Here is an 18,288-nt window from a genome sequence, read left to right as displayed (position 1 = left end):
ACAGATTGAAACAGTTAATCTCTCCTTTCTCATCTTTCCGTGATTGTCATTTTCTCATCGATTTCCTCCTCCTCCTCCTGTGAAGTTACGATGTTTATTTAAGTCATCCTAACATCGTGTTTATTTAAACTTTAAAAGTTAGTCCCTGGATTAACAGCAGCACTGCAGACAGACAGACAGACAGACAGACAGTGACTTGGTAACAGGTGATTGTTGTTATCTTCTGCATACATTATGTTCCGATTAAACAAACATTTCATTTGTGCACAGTGTAGTAAAATAATGTAGAGTGTGTAAAAATAAAGCTGTGCAGTGTGAGACATGGTCAGTGACCTCACACTCATTCAACTCAAGAGGAGGAAATCCTTTACAGGAAGTAAAGAAAAAGTCAAACAATATCACCATTGTGTTCACATCATGCCGTCTTACCACCGTGTGGCTGTTTATGGATTATTGTCAGGAGGACGGATGAGGTCACTTCCTGTAGTCTGTGAGACACAGGGACAGGAGGACAGGAGGACACAGAGCAGCATGGACTCTTCACCTAAAGCCTGTAATGAGTTTATGAGCAGAGCTCAGTGGAGGAGAATCTGCAACTTCACACATTTGATCTTTATTATAATTATAAATGTCTGTGTGTAAATGTGTAAAGATCTGATCTTCAGTGACAGTGAAGGTCGTAAAGGTGTGATTTCAACTGAGAAATCTCTTTATTTAACTTATTTATTCTTAACATGTCAAACTGTGTTCAACCATCAGAGATTAAACATCATTTAAACACATACATACATTTTCCATGATCCAAGTGTCTTCTTCATAAAAGAGTTTAAAAACTTATTTGTCATCAATTATAATTCAGATAAAGTGTTTTTTGTGATTGTGAGCTCTTCATAAAATCATAAAATCAGTCTGGTGCTGTCACACAGATGCACTTTCATTTCCTAAATGCTCTAATCTACTTACACACACACACACACACACACACACACAGTATAAAGCTATTAAACTGTTGTAGTAAAGTCAGCTCACTGATATTGAGGTTTATGAAGATGTTTTTAAACTTGTATTTGCAGGTTTATAGTGTGAAGCTGCTGAGGATGATGATGATGATGATGATGATGAAGCTGAGTATGATGATGATGAAGCTGAGTATGATGATGATGAAGCTGAGTATGATGATGATGATGATGAGTATGATGATGATGATGAGTATGAATGATGATGATATGATGATGAAGCTGAGTATGAGTATGATGATGTTGAAGCCTGAGTATGATGATGATGAAGACAATGAAGCTGAGTATGATGATGAAGCTGAGTATGATGATGATGAGATGATGATGATGGAGCTGAGTATGAGTATGATGATGATGATGAAGCTGAGTATGAGTATGATGATGATGATGCTGAGTATAAGTATGATGATGATGGAGCTGAGTATGATGATGATGATGATGAGTATGATGATGATGATGAAGCTGATGATGAAGCTGAGTATGATGATGATGCTGAGTATGATGATGATGATGATGAGTATGATGATGCTGAGTGATGATGATGATGGAAGCTGAGTATGATGATGATGGAGCCTATGATGATGATGACAATGATGAGTATGATGATGATGACGATGATGAGTATGATGATGATGTGAGTATGATGATGATGAGTATGACCCTGATGATGATGATGATGAGAGTATGATGACTGAGTATGATGATGAAGCTGAGTATGAGTATGATGAGTATGAGTATGATGATGATGATGATGCTGAGTATGATGATGATGATGAAGCTGAGTATGAGTATGATGATGATGGAGCTGAGTATGATGATGATGATGAAGCTGATGATGATGATGATGAAGCTGAGTATGATGATGATGATGCTGAGTATGATGATGGAGCTGAGTATGATGATGATGAAGCTGAGTATGATGATGATGATGATGATGAAGCTGAGTATGATGATGATGATGATGATGATGATAAAGTTCCATGTTCTCACACTGTCAGGTTTTATAAAAGTTCAAAGACTCTTTAGTTGTGCATGAACATTTAAATCTAAATAACACACTATAATCTCTTGGATTAATGTCAGTCCTCAGTATTTTGTGCTCATGGATCGTTGAATTGATTCCAGGACATCATCATCATCATTATCTGATAATGATGATGATTTCAGTTCAGTTTGTGTGTATCTGAAGTTTCTGCAGAATCTCTCACGCAGAGTGGCCTGTTTTATTTCATTGATTGATTTGAAAGCTTTTAGCGAAGTGAACCTGAGTTTAATGTCTGCGGTGTCAGCCCGAGGTGTTTATTATGGGCTGTTTCTGTCTGCAGAGCAGAGACTAAAACACTAATGCACTGAACTATTAATCAATCATGGAACATGGAACTATGAGACGACATGATCTTTGTGGGTTACAAACATATACTGTACAATAATCATTTTTATAACCAACACTTTGATGTTCACCACGTCGTTAGTTCTGGCAAATATGAATCAGAATGAATGTTGTTTATATGGAACTGTTAATAACTCATAATTCAGCTGTAAGTAATGCACGTTCACAGAGTGTGGATTAGTTAAAGGATCCGTATGTCAGTGAGAACGGCGTGTTTATTTATACCTCTCTCTAATCCACAACCTTTGACCTGAGCTCACCTCTCACGTTCCTGCAGCTTCACAGTCTGAGTGTGATGATTTAAATCCTGCAGGAGTCCAGAGTCAGACTGTGGAGATGGACGACGGGAAGTGGGCGTTTGTCGGCTCAAAGGTGGATCTCCGCTGTCGCTTCATCAACAGTTCTCCACCTGTCAAAATCTCACAGGTATTTAATCCACTGTGTGAAACCTCATCTATGTTTGTGTTGAATTGTGTTAATAGTTGTACTTTTTACTCTTTACACACAACGTAATAACACACTCACACATGACTCATGTCCTCAGGTTGTGCTTCCTGTTTGACTCAGTTAACGACTAATCACCTGTGTGTTGTGTGAAGTTCACTCACCACTGTTCACTCTTGAAGGTCACATGGCAGAAACTGGTGAACGGCACCAAGCAGAACGTGGCCATCGCCAACCCCTCCCTCGGCGTGTCTGTGGCCCCGTCCTACAGGGACCGCGTGACCTTTAAGAACGCGGCGGTGCGGCGACGAACTCCGACCCTCGAGGACACCACCATCACCTTCTCCTCGCTCCGCCTCGCTGACGAGTCCACGTACATCTGTGAATACACCACGTTCCCTGCTGGGAACCGAGAGAACACTGTGAACCTCACTGTCTACGGTGAGACACTTTCTCACTTTGAGCTACAGTTGTTTCTTTGTTGTCTTTGACGTCGCACTCATGGCTCTTCAGTGACGACACTCTCTGACCAATCAGAGGCCAGCAGTCTGATGATGAGCAGGAAGTAAAAAAACAGCAGGTTCCAGGTTCTGTCACTGATGGAGAACCCTGTGCTGAGGACTGTGGTGGAAAAGTCCACTGTGTGTGTGTGTGTGTAACTCTGGTGTCAGAGGTCAGGGTGATACGAGTTGAATGATTAGTTCTCTTCACAGTTCCTTGTAAAACATTTATGTTTCACAGATAATGCTGATGTTACTGTTAATTAAAGAATCTGTAAAAATAACCTCGTCTCTGTCCATTTTCATTCCCTCAGTTCGTCCAACGACTCGGATGAGTCTGTCCACGCCCACTCTGGTGGCTCGCTCGTCCAACCTGAGGACACCTGTGGCCAGCTGCATCTGTGCCAACGGGAAACCAGCCGGTGTCATCAGGTGTGGACGTGGATGTGGTTTCACTGTAGCTTCACTGACGTCATAGTTAAGATTGTGTGTGAGACACTGGTTCCTCTGCTGTGAGCAGGTGGGAGACAAAGGTTCCAGGAGAAGTGTCCACTCGGGAGTTCAGAAACTCAGATGGGACGTTCACCGTCCACAGTGATTACATCCTGGTGCCGAGCAGAGAAACTCACAGGGAGACGCTGACGTGCGTCACCACCTACAACGACGAGGTCTTCACTGACAGCCTCACTCTGGATGTGCAGTGTGAGTCTCTTCATTCTGTGAGATTCACTGTTTTTACCTTTGTGTGCTTAGAAGTGACAATTAACTGTGTGTGTGTGTGTGTGTGTGTGTGTGTGTGTGCGTGTGCGTGCGTGCGTGTGTACCAGATGAGCCAGAGGTTTCAGTGGACGGGTTTGACGGGAACTGGTATCTGAACCGAGAGAACGTGGAGCTGAGCTGCACGGCTGATGCTAACCCGGCTGTCTCTCTGTATCAGTGGAGACTGTGAGGAAACTTTCACCATATTAGAAATACTGTAATCACGTTGAACACTGAGAGAGGCTGTAAAGTCAAAGGTCAAAGGTCAAAGGAGCAGGTGGACAGGATGGAGAGCAGGAAACTTGAAGTGCTGAATGTGTGTATTTATACAGCTGATGAGACACAAACTGACATTCACTTCATTAAATAAGTGAATCATTTTAGTATTTATACATGTTGATATGATGATGTGCCAGCAAACATAAACATAAAGCATCTGAACTCACGGGCGGATCGATCTCAAATATCGATAGTATCGATACTAATGTTGGTATTGGGTATTGATCGATACTTGTGTGATGAGATCGATTCTTAAGTACTTCTCCAGGAATTTACAGAGTGACTTCACTCATGCTCAATTAGCCCCTCCCCTTCACTCCGCTGCTAACTCCCTCCCCCCTCCACTGCAACATTCACTCACTCACTCACTCCCTCACTGCGAGGGATTTACAGCTGTAAATCAAACCACTGCAACCTGCGATGTTTGCAATGTTGTTAATTGCAAATGCAGATTACCACCCCAAAAGGGAAATTTAAGTTTTAAGTTTTCTTTAGATAATTCTGAATTACTTAATAATAGTATTTTTATTTGCCTGAAAACTTTGTCCTGTGTTTTATTATCATCATAAACATGAGTAATTAAAGAAAAACTTACGAAATAATTAAATAATCATGAAAATTCAAGTTTTCAGTTAAATTTGCATATTGATGATGCATTCACTTAATAAATTATGATACATTGCTCTCCCCTACACAAAAGTAGATGGTTGTAGTAAAAAAGTATCTGTATTGGTATCAGCAATAGTGGCCCTGTATTTACTTGGTATTGGATCGATACCAAATTTTGCACAGCCCTACTCTGAACATGACGAGAGTTTCAGAACGTCTTCACCTGAACGTCACTGATTCATTTCAGTTTCAGTGAAGTGTAATCTGTGCAGACTGCTCTTTCAAAACTCCTATAATTATGATGAAGGTTTCATTTATATTGTGTTGATGCAGGATCAACGGCTCCATACCGAGCAGCGCTGAGATCCGTGACAGCGTGCTGAGCTTCAGAGGTCCGGTCACGTACGAGCTGCAGGGAACGTACGTTTGTGACGCCACCAACAGCATCGGGACGCAGTCGGGCTCTGTGGACGTCAGCGTCATAGGTGCACGATAATCACCATCACTGATGTTTGCTTTTGGGACTTACTTTAAATAATGCTGCTGTTTTGTGTTTTTGTAGAAAAACCACTGCCACAGATCGCTACGAGTGACGTCATCAGTGTGATTGCGTTGTTACTGGCTGCCGGAGTGCTCATGGGCATCACCATCACGGTGCTGATCCTCAAAATAAGAAGCAGAAAAGACGACTCCTCGTATGTCATCAACATTCCTGAGGTTTTCTTTGTCATGTGGTTTGTGGCGTCCTCTTCACATCATCTGTAATCTCCCTCACTCAGAAACACTTCACCGTCCAGAAAACTAGCCCAGCCCATCAGGAAAAGACCAGGGGAGGACATTCAGGTAAGGGTTTAAGCTGCTGCAAGAAATTGTTGAAGTTATACGAGGTTTTATAGATTATTATTATTATAATAGATGTTTGCACCTCATCTGGGAAGAGTCTAAGAGATTAGGAGATTAAAGGAGAGTCAGAGTAAAGAGACGGTGAACACGTCTCAGCAATCGCAGACTCTCAGTGACCTTAACGACCCACTTTCACACCTGGACTCAGGTGAAACCAACAACCTGAAACTGGGTCAGAGGATGAAGGAACTGCTTTGTTAAACTCAACAAGTCTGGAGACAGAATTCTCCAGAGGCTTCAGAGACTTCATAGACTTTAGAGGATTCAGAGACTTCAGAGACTTCAGAGGACTCGGAGACTTTAGAGTATTCAGAGACTTCAGAGGATTCAGAGACTTTTGAGGCTTCAGAGACTTCAGATGATTCAGAGACTTCAGAGGATTCTGAGACTTCAGAGGATTCAGAGACTTCAGAGGATTCAGAGACTTAAGTGGATTCAGAGACTTTAGAGGCTTCAAAGGATTCAGAGGCTCCAGAGGATTTAGAGACTTTAAAGGATTCAGAAACTTCAGAGACTTTAGAGGCTTCAGAGACTTTAGAGGATTCAGAGACTTAAGTGGATTCAGAGACTTCAGAGGATTCAGAGACTTTAGAGGCTTCAAAGGATTCAGAGGCTCCAGAGGATTTAGAGACTTTAAAGTCTTCAGAGACTTCAGAGGATTCAGAAACGTCAGAGACTTTAGAGGATTCAGAGACTTTAGGGGCTTCAGAGACTTCAGAGGATTCGGAGACTTCAGAGGCTTCAGAGACTTCAGAGGATTCAGAGACTTCAGATGATTCAGAGACTTTTGAGGCTTCAGAGACTTCAGATGATTCAGAGACTTTAGAGGCTTCAGAGACTTTAGAGGCTTCAGAGGCTTCAGAGACTTTAGAACTGGTTTTCCCACCAATTAGACAGAACTAAAGACTTTTGGATTACACGTCTTTAAACTCAAGTCCAGTCTCCTGCAGCTCACTACAGAAGACGTTTCAGACCAGATCCAGTTGATCCAGTTGTATTTATTTTTCTAGTTAACCAGGTAAAGAGAGCGACAAGAGCGACCTGACCTGAGGTCAGCAACACACGTCATAATAAACACAAAGTTCAGAGAAACTAAAACAGACAATAATACTTATGTAGGAGGAGTTAAAGACAGCTCCACAGAGTCGTAAACTGGGACGTGTGGATGTTTCTCCGCAGCATTCAGGGCGTTTTTACGAGGAGCTTCCAAACACAGCAGACTACGTGAGCTACAGACTGGCCTGTAACAAAGACGACTACCCTGAACCGTACTCTCCTCCTCTCAACCCTCCGCTCTCGTTCCTGCCGCAGCAGCCGTACCATTCATCACAACCCACCACTACCACCACCAACAGCAGCAGCTGCAACACGCCCAAAAACACCTTCTCCCCTCCTTCACACACAGCGGCCATCTTTAAATACCCGTCAGTACCAGGTCTGGCTCCTCCTCCTCCTCCAGGAGCGGCAGCGTACACGTTTCCTAAAGAACAGTACGTCTGAGCGGTCAGACTGTCATGAACCTGGACGACTCTGGAAGTCAAAGACAGTTTTTCTCTGGTTTTGTCTTTGTTACTTTTTATTTTAGTGAAATGATGAATGAATGACTGTGAATGTTTGTGTTGATGTCGAGCCCTTACTTTACCTTTTATAAAAAATATAAATCATAAAAACATGATACTTTCCTACTGTCTGTGCACCTGTTACTGTTTTATATCACCACTGTTTTTATTGATTGACGACATTTCTGTCCATTTATAAATGTGATGTTTATATTTGTGGTAGCCGTGGTTTTTGTATTCACTGACACTGGTTGTTGGATGAACTGTAACTTAAATAAATAAACTTCACTGGACTGAAAACTCTCACATTATTCACATTCAGTCATCAGAGGCTTACAGTTTCATTTTGACTTTAACAAGAGACAGAACGCGTCCTCGTCCTCAATCCTCGTCTCTGCCAGGTGAAGGAAACTGATCTGTCTTCTGCATTCATTCATTCATTCATGACAAAGGTCTCATGTTACACAGTCAAACAGTCCTCGACCTTCTCTGTTATCAAACTCATAAACACAAAGTCTTTCCTGCTTTGTTGTGTTCAACCCAAAGCATCGCTGCAGATTTCTAAATCTTTAGTTAATCCTAATCCCATCAGTAGAGTTTACTCTGACGTCCTCACATGAACTCTGAAATTAAAATCTCTTCCAATTCACTGAGGATGAAGAAGCAGCAGCAGTGAAAATGAAATGACTGCCTCCTCCTCCTCATCTGTGTTTAACACACACTTTCATAATCTTACAAGCAAAGGGCAAATATAATCCAAAAAGATAGAAATCCTTCTTTAATCCTTCTCTAAATGAGCGTCACTGTAGTGTTATATCTGCCTGAAACATTCATGTGTTCACATTAAGACCCTGTGTGTGTGTCCTGTCCACTCATGAGTGTGTCGTGTAAAATACATGAGCTCAGTATCAGCGTGTTATTCTAACCCTGCAGGAGAAAGAGAGGAGGACGGAGTGACGGAGAGAAAGGAAAAACACATGAATAATTGAGCTGTAAATCAGTTTATTGAGCCTGAGTTTCTTCCTACTCTCAGTGTCATGAAGTCAGTGCCTGCAGCTGGACTCTCTGCACAGTAAAGACAGGACCTGTGTGTGTGTGTGTGTGTGTGTGTGTGTGTGAAAGGCTCCACTCACCATGTTCTTGGAGTAATGCAGTGGTTGGACTCGCGATCATCATGATACCATGGTGGCTCCACTGTTAGGCCTGACCTTTCTATTCCTGTGCAGCCGCCTCGTCACCACAGACACCGAGGGTAAGACACGCTTTAATTCTGTGGAACATGAGTGAATACACTCAGAGGAAGAACATCTGGATCAACATCTGAAACAAGTAATATCTTAATGTTAATCTGAGAAGCCACAGTTTATATGTGTTATCAGAAATACTTGTTTGTTATTGTTGCCATTCACTGGTCAGATCAACACATCTGTGATGAACTCAAGTCGTTGTCATCATCTATCAACAACAGCTGTTTACTCTGAGAGACAGGACATCGTTCATAAGATTTTAGAAGTGAGCCGACATGACAGAGAAGTGACTGTGTTAGTCACAGAGACGAGACGAGAACAGAAGAGACGAGACGAGAACAGAAGAGGACGAGAGGCGAGAGAGACGAGAACAGAAGAGAACAGAAGAGAGAGAACAGAAGAGAGAGAGACGAAGAGACGAGACAGAAGAACAGAAGAGAACGAGACAGGAAGAGACGAGACGAGAGAGAGACGACGAGAGACAGAGAGAAAGAGAGAGACGAGAACAGAAGAGACAGACAGAGGAGACGAGAACAGAAGAGAACAGCAGAGAACAGAAGAGAACAGAACAGAAGAGAGACGAGAAGAGACGAGACGAGAAGAGACGGAGAGGAGAACAGAAGAGAAGAAGAGAACGAGAACAGAAGAGAGAAGGAGAAGAGACGAGAAGAACAGAAGAGAACAGAAGAGAGAGACAGAGAAGAGAAGACAAGAGACGAGAAGAGACGAGACGAGAACAGAAGAGAACAGAAGAGACGAGACGAGAAGAGAAGAGACGAGATGAGACGAGGAAACAAAGAACAGATCCTAAAATGAATGTCTGCAAAAATAATTGGATGAATCCAGTTGTATTTGTTTGTCTGAAACTCAGAGTGAAATCAATCCTGTAACTGAACACGAGCAGAGCACACACACACTCCTCTACTTTACACACACACACACTCCTCTACTTTACACACACACACACACATGATTGTCCTCTCTCTCTCTCTCTCTCTCTGTTCAGTGGTGAAGATCAATCACAAAGGAGAGGTGGTGTATAAAGACAGCAGTGTGTATGGGGTTGTGGGTAAAGCTGTGATCCTGGAGTGTGGAACCACGTTACCAGACCTGTACATATGGAGCTTCACCAAACCCGGCACAGACGCCATCAAAGCTGTGGTTTACGATCTGGGCAAAGGTCCGAGGATCCAGAAACTGGCCCAGACGCTGGGTCAGCTGTCAATCATCTCAAAGAGTGCGGCTGTGAGCATCGAGAAGCTGCCGCTGTCTGCACACGGCCTGTTCACCTGTCAGGCCTTCTATGATATAGAGAACGAGCCCGTCGTCTACTACTACTATGTGCACCTCACTGTCAGAGGTAAGAATTCCCCTCTGCACGCAGGGGCGGGGCTAAAGTGTGGGCAACCCTGGACAGATCACCTGTCCATCACAAACAACGTGCTCTCTAACACTCACCCACTGAATCTTTGTCTTGTCTTTGTCTTGAGGTCCTGATGTTCATCACATCTGTGAAATTAGAAGCAAAAAACTCATTAGAAAGCATCAGAGTAATAAACCACATCAACTAAAGAGAGAACATGTGCTGTGTTTGTCAACTCCCGTCAGTTCCCGTCAGTAAACCTTACCTCCTGATGAGTGACGCGTCTCCAGTGGAAGGATCTACGATGTGGATGCGCTGTAACCTGGACAACGGGACCGGGCCGATCCAGTATGTGTGGCAGCATGAAACTCACAGAGGCAATGTTTCAACCGTTGCCCAGGGAAACAGCAGCGTGATCAACGTCACCAACGTCAACCGCAACCACACGGGCTGGTACCGCTGTGCTGTCACCAACCCCGTCAACAGTGAGACCTCCAACCGCTTATGGCTGGACACCATCTGTGAGTATTCTGGGATGTTTGCTGCAGTAGGTGAAGACAAAAATGGAGATAAATAAATGTTGAACTCTTCCTCCTCAGACGGTCCAGACCTTCCTCAGATCGACGTGACTCCGTACAGCCTGACAGAGCGAGGATACTCCGCTCTGGAGAGAGAGACGGTCTCTTTACAGTGTCAGGCTCAGTCAAACCCGGTCAGTCAGTACGTCTGGTTCTACAACAACTCACAGGTCTACACTGGGCCTCAGTTCACCATCACCAAAATCCTCCGCATGCACACTGGAGACTACGCCTGCTTGGCACAGAACACGTACCTGAACACCCGCTCCAGAAAAACCATCAGCCTGACTGTCTACTGTGAGTGTGACCTCTGACCTCTGACCTCGGACCATGCCATTCCATTCCTCCACTGACTCCTCTCCTCAGTCCTTACATGTGTTACTCTGTCTTGGTCTTTGATTTTTACTCTTCCTCTGTTTCCTCTTGTCTAACCGCTCTTATATTTCACGCTCTGTTTACTCACAGCACAAACACACAAACACACAAACACACACAGCAGCACACAGCAGAGTGTGCAAGCGCGGCAGACCTATGCTGGCGTGTGGACGTCTGGGCGGCTGCTGGGACTCCGTCAGGTACTCGCTGTGATGTCACAGACATGACAAACACTGACTTCAGTCACCAGCGCTTGTCATTTTACTTTGGAGTTTGGTTTAAAGTTCCTGCTGCTCCGTCGTTCAGATCATGTATCTGCTGCACAACAAGAGCATTGTCTATATACATGCATCTGTCACAGGGGTGGACTGGCCATCGGGAGTCCGGGAGTTTTCCCGGTGGGCCGGCCGAGGGACGGACGTTTCTTTTTATTATTATTATTATTATTATTATTATTATTATTGTTATTTTTGCTGCGCCTTGTCTTGAAAAGTACGGTAACTCTCCCAGGCCGGCCCGGGGACATGTCCTGGGCCCGGGAGTATTACCATACCGTTACCATTTTTCAGATCATTATACGATTGTTTCCCTTCCTTTAGTCAACTAGCCAATGTTGTGATTGCATGCAGACTCATGTTTTGCATGTAATCTTGTTCAAACTTAACTTTTCCACACGACTCATGTTCAGATGTGTGATAGGCAGCAGGCAGCTGTGTGATAATGAGTGATAAACACTTTTGAATCTTAAATCCAGTATCCTTCTTAAGAGCAACACATTGTACATGTATCATTTATTTATTCAAGGCTCCAGAATATAAAGGGATATTGCTCAGTATAGTGGTGTCATTAAGGGCTTGCGTGTTTGTATGTACATCAATGGGGCGAGTTATAATAACAATATCCACATGCGGATTATAGTGGGCCAGTCTGGACCATAAAGTCCAGGGCCAAATGTTTGTCCCAGTCCACCCCTGATCTGTCATGATTGTAGAATGAGTGAATCATGAGTAAATCAAACATCTACCTGCACACCGTGGGACTGTCCTCAGCCCTGCACATCACTGTGTTGTTACGCTGTCTTTATCTCCACAGACCCACCTGACGGATCCCCGTCGTGCTCTGTGGAGCCCGCTCTGAATCACACGTCAGTGAGGCTGCTCTGCTCCTGGCCCGGCGGCCTCCCCTCAGCCTCCCTCCACTGGACTGGAGACCTGAAACCAGTGGATCCAGAAGAGTCCGAGTCAGGGGAGCAAAAACCTCCAGCGTCCAACACGGCCATCTTTCTGCCACCTGAAGGCTTGACCTCAGGTGGCAGCGTGTATTCATGCAGAGGCTCACATCCAGCTCTGAGACAAGAGACAGAATGCAGCACACGCACATGTGAGACTCACACACAGCAACAGACACCATCTTAGTTTTTCTTCTTCTTATTGTTCCTTCTCTTCTACCAGATGTTCCCCCTGCAGAGCCGGTGTGTTTCGCCTATGTGACGAACAACCGTCAATATTTGATGCTCTCCTGCTCCTGGGATGGAGGGGCCCCTAAAGCCTTGGTGTGGTGGGAGGGCCCAGGAGGTCAAGGCAAAGGCGGAGAGGAAACCTCCAACGTTCTGATCCTACGCTACGGCTCTGCTCGCAGTGGGAAACCTTACACCTGCCACGCTAAACATCCTCTGCTGCAACAAATTAAGACCTGCAAGCTCACACTGGGTCAGTGCACAGCGTCACAAACACAAGCTTCAGTAATGTATGATTTAACATGACGACTCTTGTCCCACAGAGGCCCCAGTGCTGCTCACACAACGCAGAGTAGTGTCCGTGTATGAAGGGAGTGACGTCCAGCTCACCTGCAACCTGAGAGACAACTACCTACCTGTCACTGAAATCACATGGTTCAACAACCAGGGTGTGGGAATCAGAGACACGTCCAAGTACAGACTGCTGCGAACGTCTGCGTGGGCCAATCTGACGGTGAGAGACACGGACGAGACTCAGGACAGCGGAGAGTACAGGTGCACCACCTTCAACGCTGTGGGAGGGACTGAAATCAACGTCACGTTACTGGTCAAGAGTAAGAAACACACACACACATCATCTGTTTGGAGATGAAAACATTGATACCATGATTGCGTTTGTGAGGCTTCAGTTTGCAGCTGAGAAACTGAGATTGTGTTCACTAAGTCAACAGTCATCATTCGTTCCTTGTGTTTGCTCTGTCAGAACATCCCATGCCCCCCAACGCCACCCTGATCACCGCGATGTACAACAGCCGGCAGCGGAACGAGGTGGAGCTGGAGTGGCAGGTGCAGGACGAGGAACACGGAGGATGGACAGGTTTCATCCTGGAGCACAAATGGGTGTCGGAGCAACCGGGAAGGAGACGCAGCAACCACTCACAGGAGCCGACACTGGAGAGGATCGCTCCGCCCCCGTGGTACCGGAACTTCATCCAGGACCCAGATGTCAGAGGTCACACGGTGGTGCAGCTCACACCCACCATGACCTACCAGTTCCGAGTCACTCCTGTGAACCACCGCACCATCGGACACCCGTCTGCAGCAAAGACTCCAGGTACACAGTGAGAGAGTGTGAGCTCAGGACTGTGAGGATGTTCTTTCACAGACGTCCTCACACGTCTTTGTCGGTACCACAAGCACTTCCACTTTGATTTTCTGTGGACCCTAAGTATGGTAACCATGGAAACGCATTTGAGTTTCCAGAGTTTTTATGCGCATTAACGTCCACAGATATAATAATAATCTGAAGGAAAACAGGTTCCTCAGCTGTTTCTCCTGGTATTCGTCCTTGGACCTGGACCTGGAGCAGATAAAACAATAATCCTGAGAATATTAGAGCTACAATAAACAGAGTCAACATACTGCTCAGATTATTCTCATGTTGTTGATGCTCTGATTTTCTGATTTCTGTTACAGTGACGATGAACATAGTTTAACATTTTTTTGTTTTTCTTTTTGTGTTGTCCACATGTAGGTGAAAACCCCACACACACACAATAACACAACAACACACGCACATCACTGCTTCACATCTGTCACTCACTTCCTCTTCATCAGCTTCTGTCCCTGTCCTCAAACTCACCCTGGCTCTTTCTTCTGCTCCACTCTTTGTTTTTTAATTGTTCTATTGAACAAACGAGTTGTTTCAATGTTTCACTGTGTCAGTGTGTGAGGAAACTTACTGTGTCAGTGTGTACCAGGAAACTTACTGTGTCACAGTACCAGGAAACTTACTGTATCAGTGTGTACCAGGAAACTTACTGTATCAGTGTGTGAGGAAACGTACTGTGTTAGTGTGTGAGGAAACTTACTGTGTCAGACTACCAGGAAACTTACTGTGTCAGTGTACCAGGAAACTTACTGTGTCAGTGTACCAGGAAACTTACAGTGTATTACTATGTTAGTGTGTGAGGAAACTTACTGTGTCAGTGTGTACCAGGAAACTTACTGTGTCAGTGTACCAGGAAACTTACTGTGTCACAGGACCAACTTACTGTGTCAGTGTGTACCAGGAAACTTACTGTGTCACAGTACCAGGAAACTTACTGTGTCAGTGTACCAGGAAACTTACCACCAGGAAACTTACTGTGTCACAGTACCAGGAAACTTACTGTGTCAGTGTACCAGGAAACTTACTATGTTAGTGTGTGAGGAAACTTACTGTGTTAGTGTGTGAGGAAACTTACTGTGTCAGTGTGTGAGGAAACTTACTGTGTCAGAGTACCTGGAAACTTACTGTGTCAGTGTACCAGGAAACTTACTGTGTAGTGTGTGAAACTTACTGTGTCAGCAGGAAACTTACTGTCAGTACCTGGAAACTTACTGTGTCAGTGTGAGGAAACTTACTGTGTCAGTGAGGTACCAGGAAACTTACTGCATCAGTGAGGAAACTTACTGTGTCAGTGAGGAAACTTACTGTGTTAGTGTGTGAGGAAACTTACTGTGTGTGTCAGTGTGCAGGAAACTTACTGTGTCAGGGAAACTTACTGTGTCAGTGAGGAAACTGTGTCAGTGTGTGAGGAAACTTACTGTGTCAGTGTACCAGGAAACTTACTGCATCAGTGTGTGAGGAAACTTACTGTGTCAGTGTGTGAGGAAACTTACTGTGTTAGTGTGTGAGGAAACTTACTGTGTCAGTGTACCAGGAAACTTACTGCATCAGTGTGTGAGGAAACTTACTGTGTTGTGTGAGGAAACTTACTGTGTCAGTGTGCCAGGAAACTTACTGTGTCAGTGCCAAAACTTACTGTGTCAGTGGAAACTTACTGTGAGTGAAAACTTACTGTGTCAGTGTGTGAGGAAACTTACTGTGTCAGTGTGTGAGGAACTTACTTTACTTTACTTTAAAGCAAGCGTGTGTAACATTTGCTGGTTAACAGTCACTGAATAAAAAGTAATAATGTAAAAAGTTTAACAAGATAGACTCGTGGCTCTGCACTTAATATCAAGTTAAAATAAAATATTTCCTGTCTGTTTACAAAACACAAATACATTTATTTATTGTGAAAATGTTAACACAGATACTTTTATTTTGAAATTCAATGAAATATCGTCCTGCTTCGGATAATTCTGCCCGCTCTGACTCAAATGATGTTTGGCCCACATGTCAATTCAGTTAAACTCTAACTGTGATTCAAAAACTCAAAGAGAATATATCATACATTTATGATGGACCTCTCTGGAGTCTAAGATCTGGACTTTTAAATAAATCACACAGGTTTCATCTTTTATATGTAAGAATATGTTTGTCATTACTTATGAAGTTACATAGTCTTGCTTTAATGTGACAGCATTAAAACTCTCAGTGAACGTATTATATTTACTTGTGAAGTTGGTGCATAATTAGAGAATAACACATACATGGTTTCAGAAGGGAGTGATGTATTTAAATAGACCCAGTGTGTGTGTGTGTGTGTGTGTGTATATGTTAAGTCAGTGTTGGAACTGTGATGTGTTGCAGCGGAACCGAGCTCTAACATGTATCCTGCTGTGATCGGAGCAGCCATAGGTGGGATGCTCTTTGCAGCTCTACTCACGGCGCTGCTGCTCGTATTTATCATCCGCAACCGCAACAACAATCCTCGTGAGTCTTGCACACCAGCACCAGCACCAACACCAGCACCAGCACCAGGACCAACACAACACCAACACAAACACCAGGGGGGGTATTCCATCAAGCAGGCTAAAGGCAAAGCCAAGCTTAAATGGCCAAGTCTGGCTAATATGAGTGAGAGTTCTGTTCCATCAAAGAGGCTGAGATTAGCCCCAACTCAGTAACCATGGAAACTATGACAGGCTAAGCCTCAACCATGGCTAAGCCATAACTGTGGCTCAGGTTTCCGTTCCATCAATCTGAGCCTCAACCCTGTTCCATCAAGGTGGCTAATGTGAATGCCAGCCATGTAACCATGGTAACTTATGCTGCCGGGCAAACCTGGTCTGTAGCAGGCTAAAAGTGAAGCTTAGCACCATCTATGATCAAAGAATGTCCAATAGACAGAAACAGAGACACACAACTGTCATGGAATGATAAAATAATAAGTACAACATAAATTATATAATACAATGTATTTAAGGCGACATAGACCGGAAGCTCCAATTAACGCTACGTTTGTGTGTGTATCTGCGTCATTACCTCGTTTATGAAACCCTAAAGTTTCAGAACAAACAGTTGAGCCACTGCTGAGAAAAAAGGGTTTTATTGTTTTCCTGGACTCTGCGAAGCGGATCGGCAAACACTAGAAAAACACAAACACCAGCACCAGCACCAACACAAACACCAGCAACAACACAAACACCAGAAACAACACAAACACCAGCACCAACACAAACACAAAACACCAGCAACAACACAAATACCAGCAACAACACAAACACCAGCACCACAAACACCAGAAACAACACAAACACCAGCAACAACACAACACCAGCAACAACACAAACACCAGAAACAACACAAACACAGAAACAACACAAACACCAGCAACAACACAAACACCAGAAACAACACCAAACACAAACACCAGCACCAAACACACAGAAACAACACAAACACCAGCAACAACACAAACACCAGCAACAACACAAACACCAGCAACACAAACAACACAAACACCAGCACAACACACACACAAACACAAACAACACAAACAAACAGCAAACACAAAACAGCAAACACAAACAACAACACAAACAAACAAAAAAACACAAACACCAGCAACAACACAAACACCAGCAACAACACAAACAAACAACACACACAGGCAAACACCAAACACAAACAAACAAACAAAAACAACACAAACACAGCAACACACACACAGCACATTAAGAGCAACAACACAAACACCAGCAACAACACAAACACCAGCACGGTAACGGTTTTTATATAAAACGTTAATATTGTGTTTTTACCTCCTGCAGGGCTTCATGACATGCTGTTTGGCTCGTGAGTATCTGGAGATATTATTGATATTATAATAGAATGTTTGTAGCGATGTTAACAGATAATAATAATGTGTGTGTATGTGTGTGTGTGTGTGTGTGCAGGCAGCACAGCCAGTCGAGAGAAAACATCAACTTCCCAGAAGATGAGATGGTGCGAGGCTCAGGGGGAGGAATGGAGGAGATCGGTGGATCTTCGAGCTCAGGCAAGAGAAACACACACACACAACATTTCACATGCTACAAAATGAACATCTTAGTGTTTGTTATATACACAGCACTGTGTGTAAGTCTTAGGCCACGACAGTTGTTGTTTTAACAAACCCTATCATGACCACACTGTACAAATGTTTCTCAATCACTTTTTTGGAACACAGAATATATGGACACATGTTTACAGTTTTAAAATACAAACAGTATTTAGTGTAATCACTAACTAATGTTACTGGTACAACAGCCTTTGACAAAGAATCTGACGTCAAATTCACATCACTCATCTACTTCTTTTTCAGGTCCATCCATGGCTTTACCCCGGGCTGCCTCACCCCTCACAATCTCCCCCATGAGTGCCACCCCCTCCTCCTCCCCCTCCAGCCATGCTCCTCCACCCGGAGACGACAACGAACCGGTCAACGTCACGATCACGGTCAAGGCCACAGGCTCTTAGTGCTTTATCAGACTCAATACTTTGTAGAACCCTCCACACTTTGACGTTAACGACAGTAACAGTTACAAGTATCACACCATCGTCTCCCCACTCTCACTCCTCACCCTCAACGTGTGCATTTGTCATTAATCACAGAAGC

General features: G+C 44.0%; 2 protein-coding genes and 1 long non-coding RNA gene across 3 annotated transcripts in view; 2 read left to right on the top strand and 1 right to left on the bottom strand.

Moving 5' to 3' along the window:
- The window catches only part of nectin1a (nectin cell adhesion molecule 1a), a 9,022-nt gene extending 1,514 nt beyond the window's left edge, over positions 1 to 7,508 (top strand). Inside the window, exons 2-10 of the mRNA XM_044042350.1 lie at positions 2,720 to 2,832; positions 3,033 to 3,291; positions 3,665 to 3,782; positions 3,871 to 4,052; positions 4,178 to 4,295; positions 5,331 to 5,482; positions 5,560 to 5,692; positions 5,777 to 5,840; positions 7,080 to 7,508. Coding sequence (XP_043898285.1) covers positions 2,720 to 2,832; positions 3,033 to 3,291; positions 3,665 to 3,782; positions 3,871 to 4,052; positions 4,178 to 4,295; positions 5,331 to 5,482; positions 5,560 to 5,692; positions 5,777 to 5,840; positions 7,080 to 7,400 — 1,460 coding nt within the window. The 3' untranslated portion in view covers positions 7,401 to 7,508. The remainder of the gene's footprint in view (positions 1 to 2,719; positions 2,833 to 3,032; positions 3,292 to 3,664; positions 3,783 to 3,870; positions 4,053 to 4,177; positions 4,296 to 5,330; positions 5,483 to 5,559; positions 5,693 to 5,776; positions 5,841 to 7,079) is intronic.
- Positions 1 to 10,669, bottom strand: part of LOC122779756 — a 12,196-nt gene extending 1,527 nt beyond the window's left edge. Inside the window, exons 1-5 of the long non-coding RNA XR_006361603.1 lie at positions 10,335 to 10,669; positions 10,165 to 10,215; positions 8,593 to 8,729; positions 2,667 to 3,252; positions 430 to 551 (exon numbers count right to left, since the gene is read on the bottom strand). This is a non-coding gene — a long non-coding RNA (uncharacterized LOC122779756). The remainder of the gene's footprint in view (positions 1 to 429; positions 552 to 2,666; positions 3,253 to 8,592; positions 8,730 to 10,164; positions 10,216 to 10,334) is intronic.
- LOC122779753 (V-set and immunoglobulin domain-containing protein 10-like 2) lies at positions 8,642 to 18,227 on the top strand. Its single transcript, XM_044042349.1, has 12 exons — positions 8,642 to 8,711; positions 9,713 to 10,066; positions 10,315 to 10,590; positions 10,669 to 10,944; positions 12,115 to 12,402; positions 12,474 to 12,731; positions 12,802 to 13,092; positions 13,242 to 13,592; positions 15,999 to 16,121; positions 17,462 to 17,486; positions 17,588 to 17,688; positions 17,995 to 18,227. The coding sequence occupies exons 1-12, from the start codon at positions 8,642 to 8,644 to the stop codon at positions 18,147 to 18,149; spliced, it is 2,568 nt and encodes an 855-aa protein (XP_043898284.1). The 3' UTR covers positions 18,150 to 18,227.
- The last annotated feature ends 61 nt before the right edge of the window (positions 18,228 to 18,288 follow it).

Source organism: Solea senegalensis, linkage group LG13 (genome assembly GCF_019176455.1).
Source record: "Solea senegalensis isolate Sse05_10M linkage group LG13, IFAPA_SoseM_1, whole genome shotgun sequence".
Classification (NCBI taxonomy): domain Eukaryota; kingdom Metazoa; phylum Chordata; class Actinopteri; order Pleuronectiformes; family Soleidae; genus Solea; species Solea senegalensis.
This window is presented reverse-complemented; position numbering and strand designations above follow the sequence as displayed.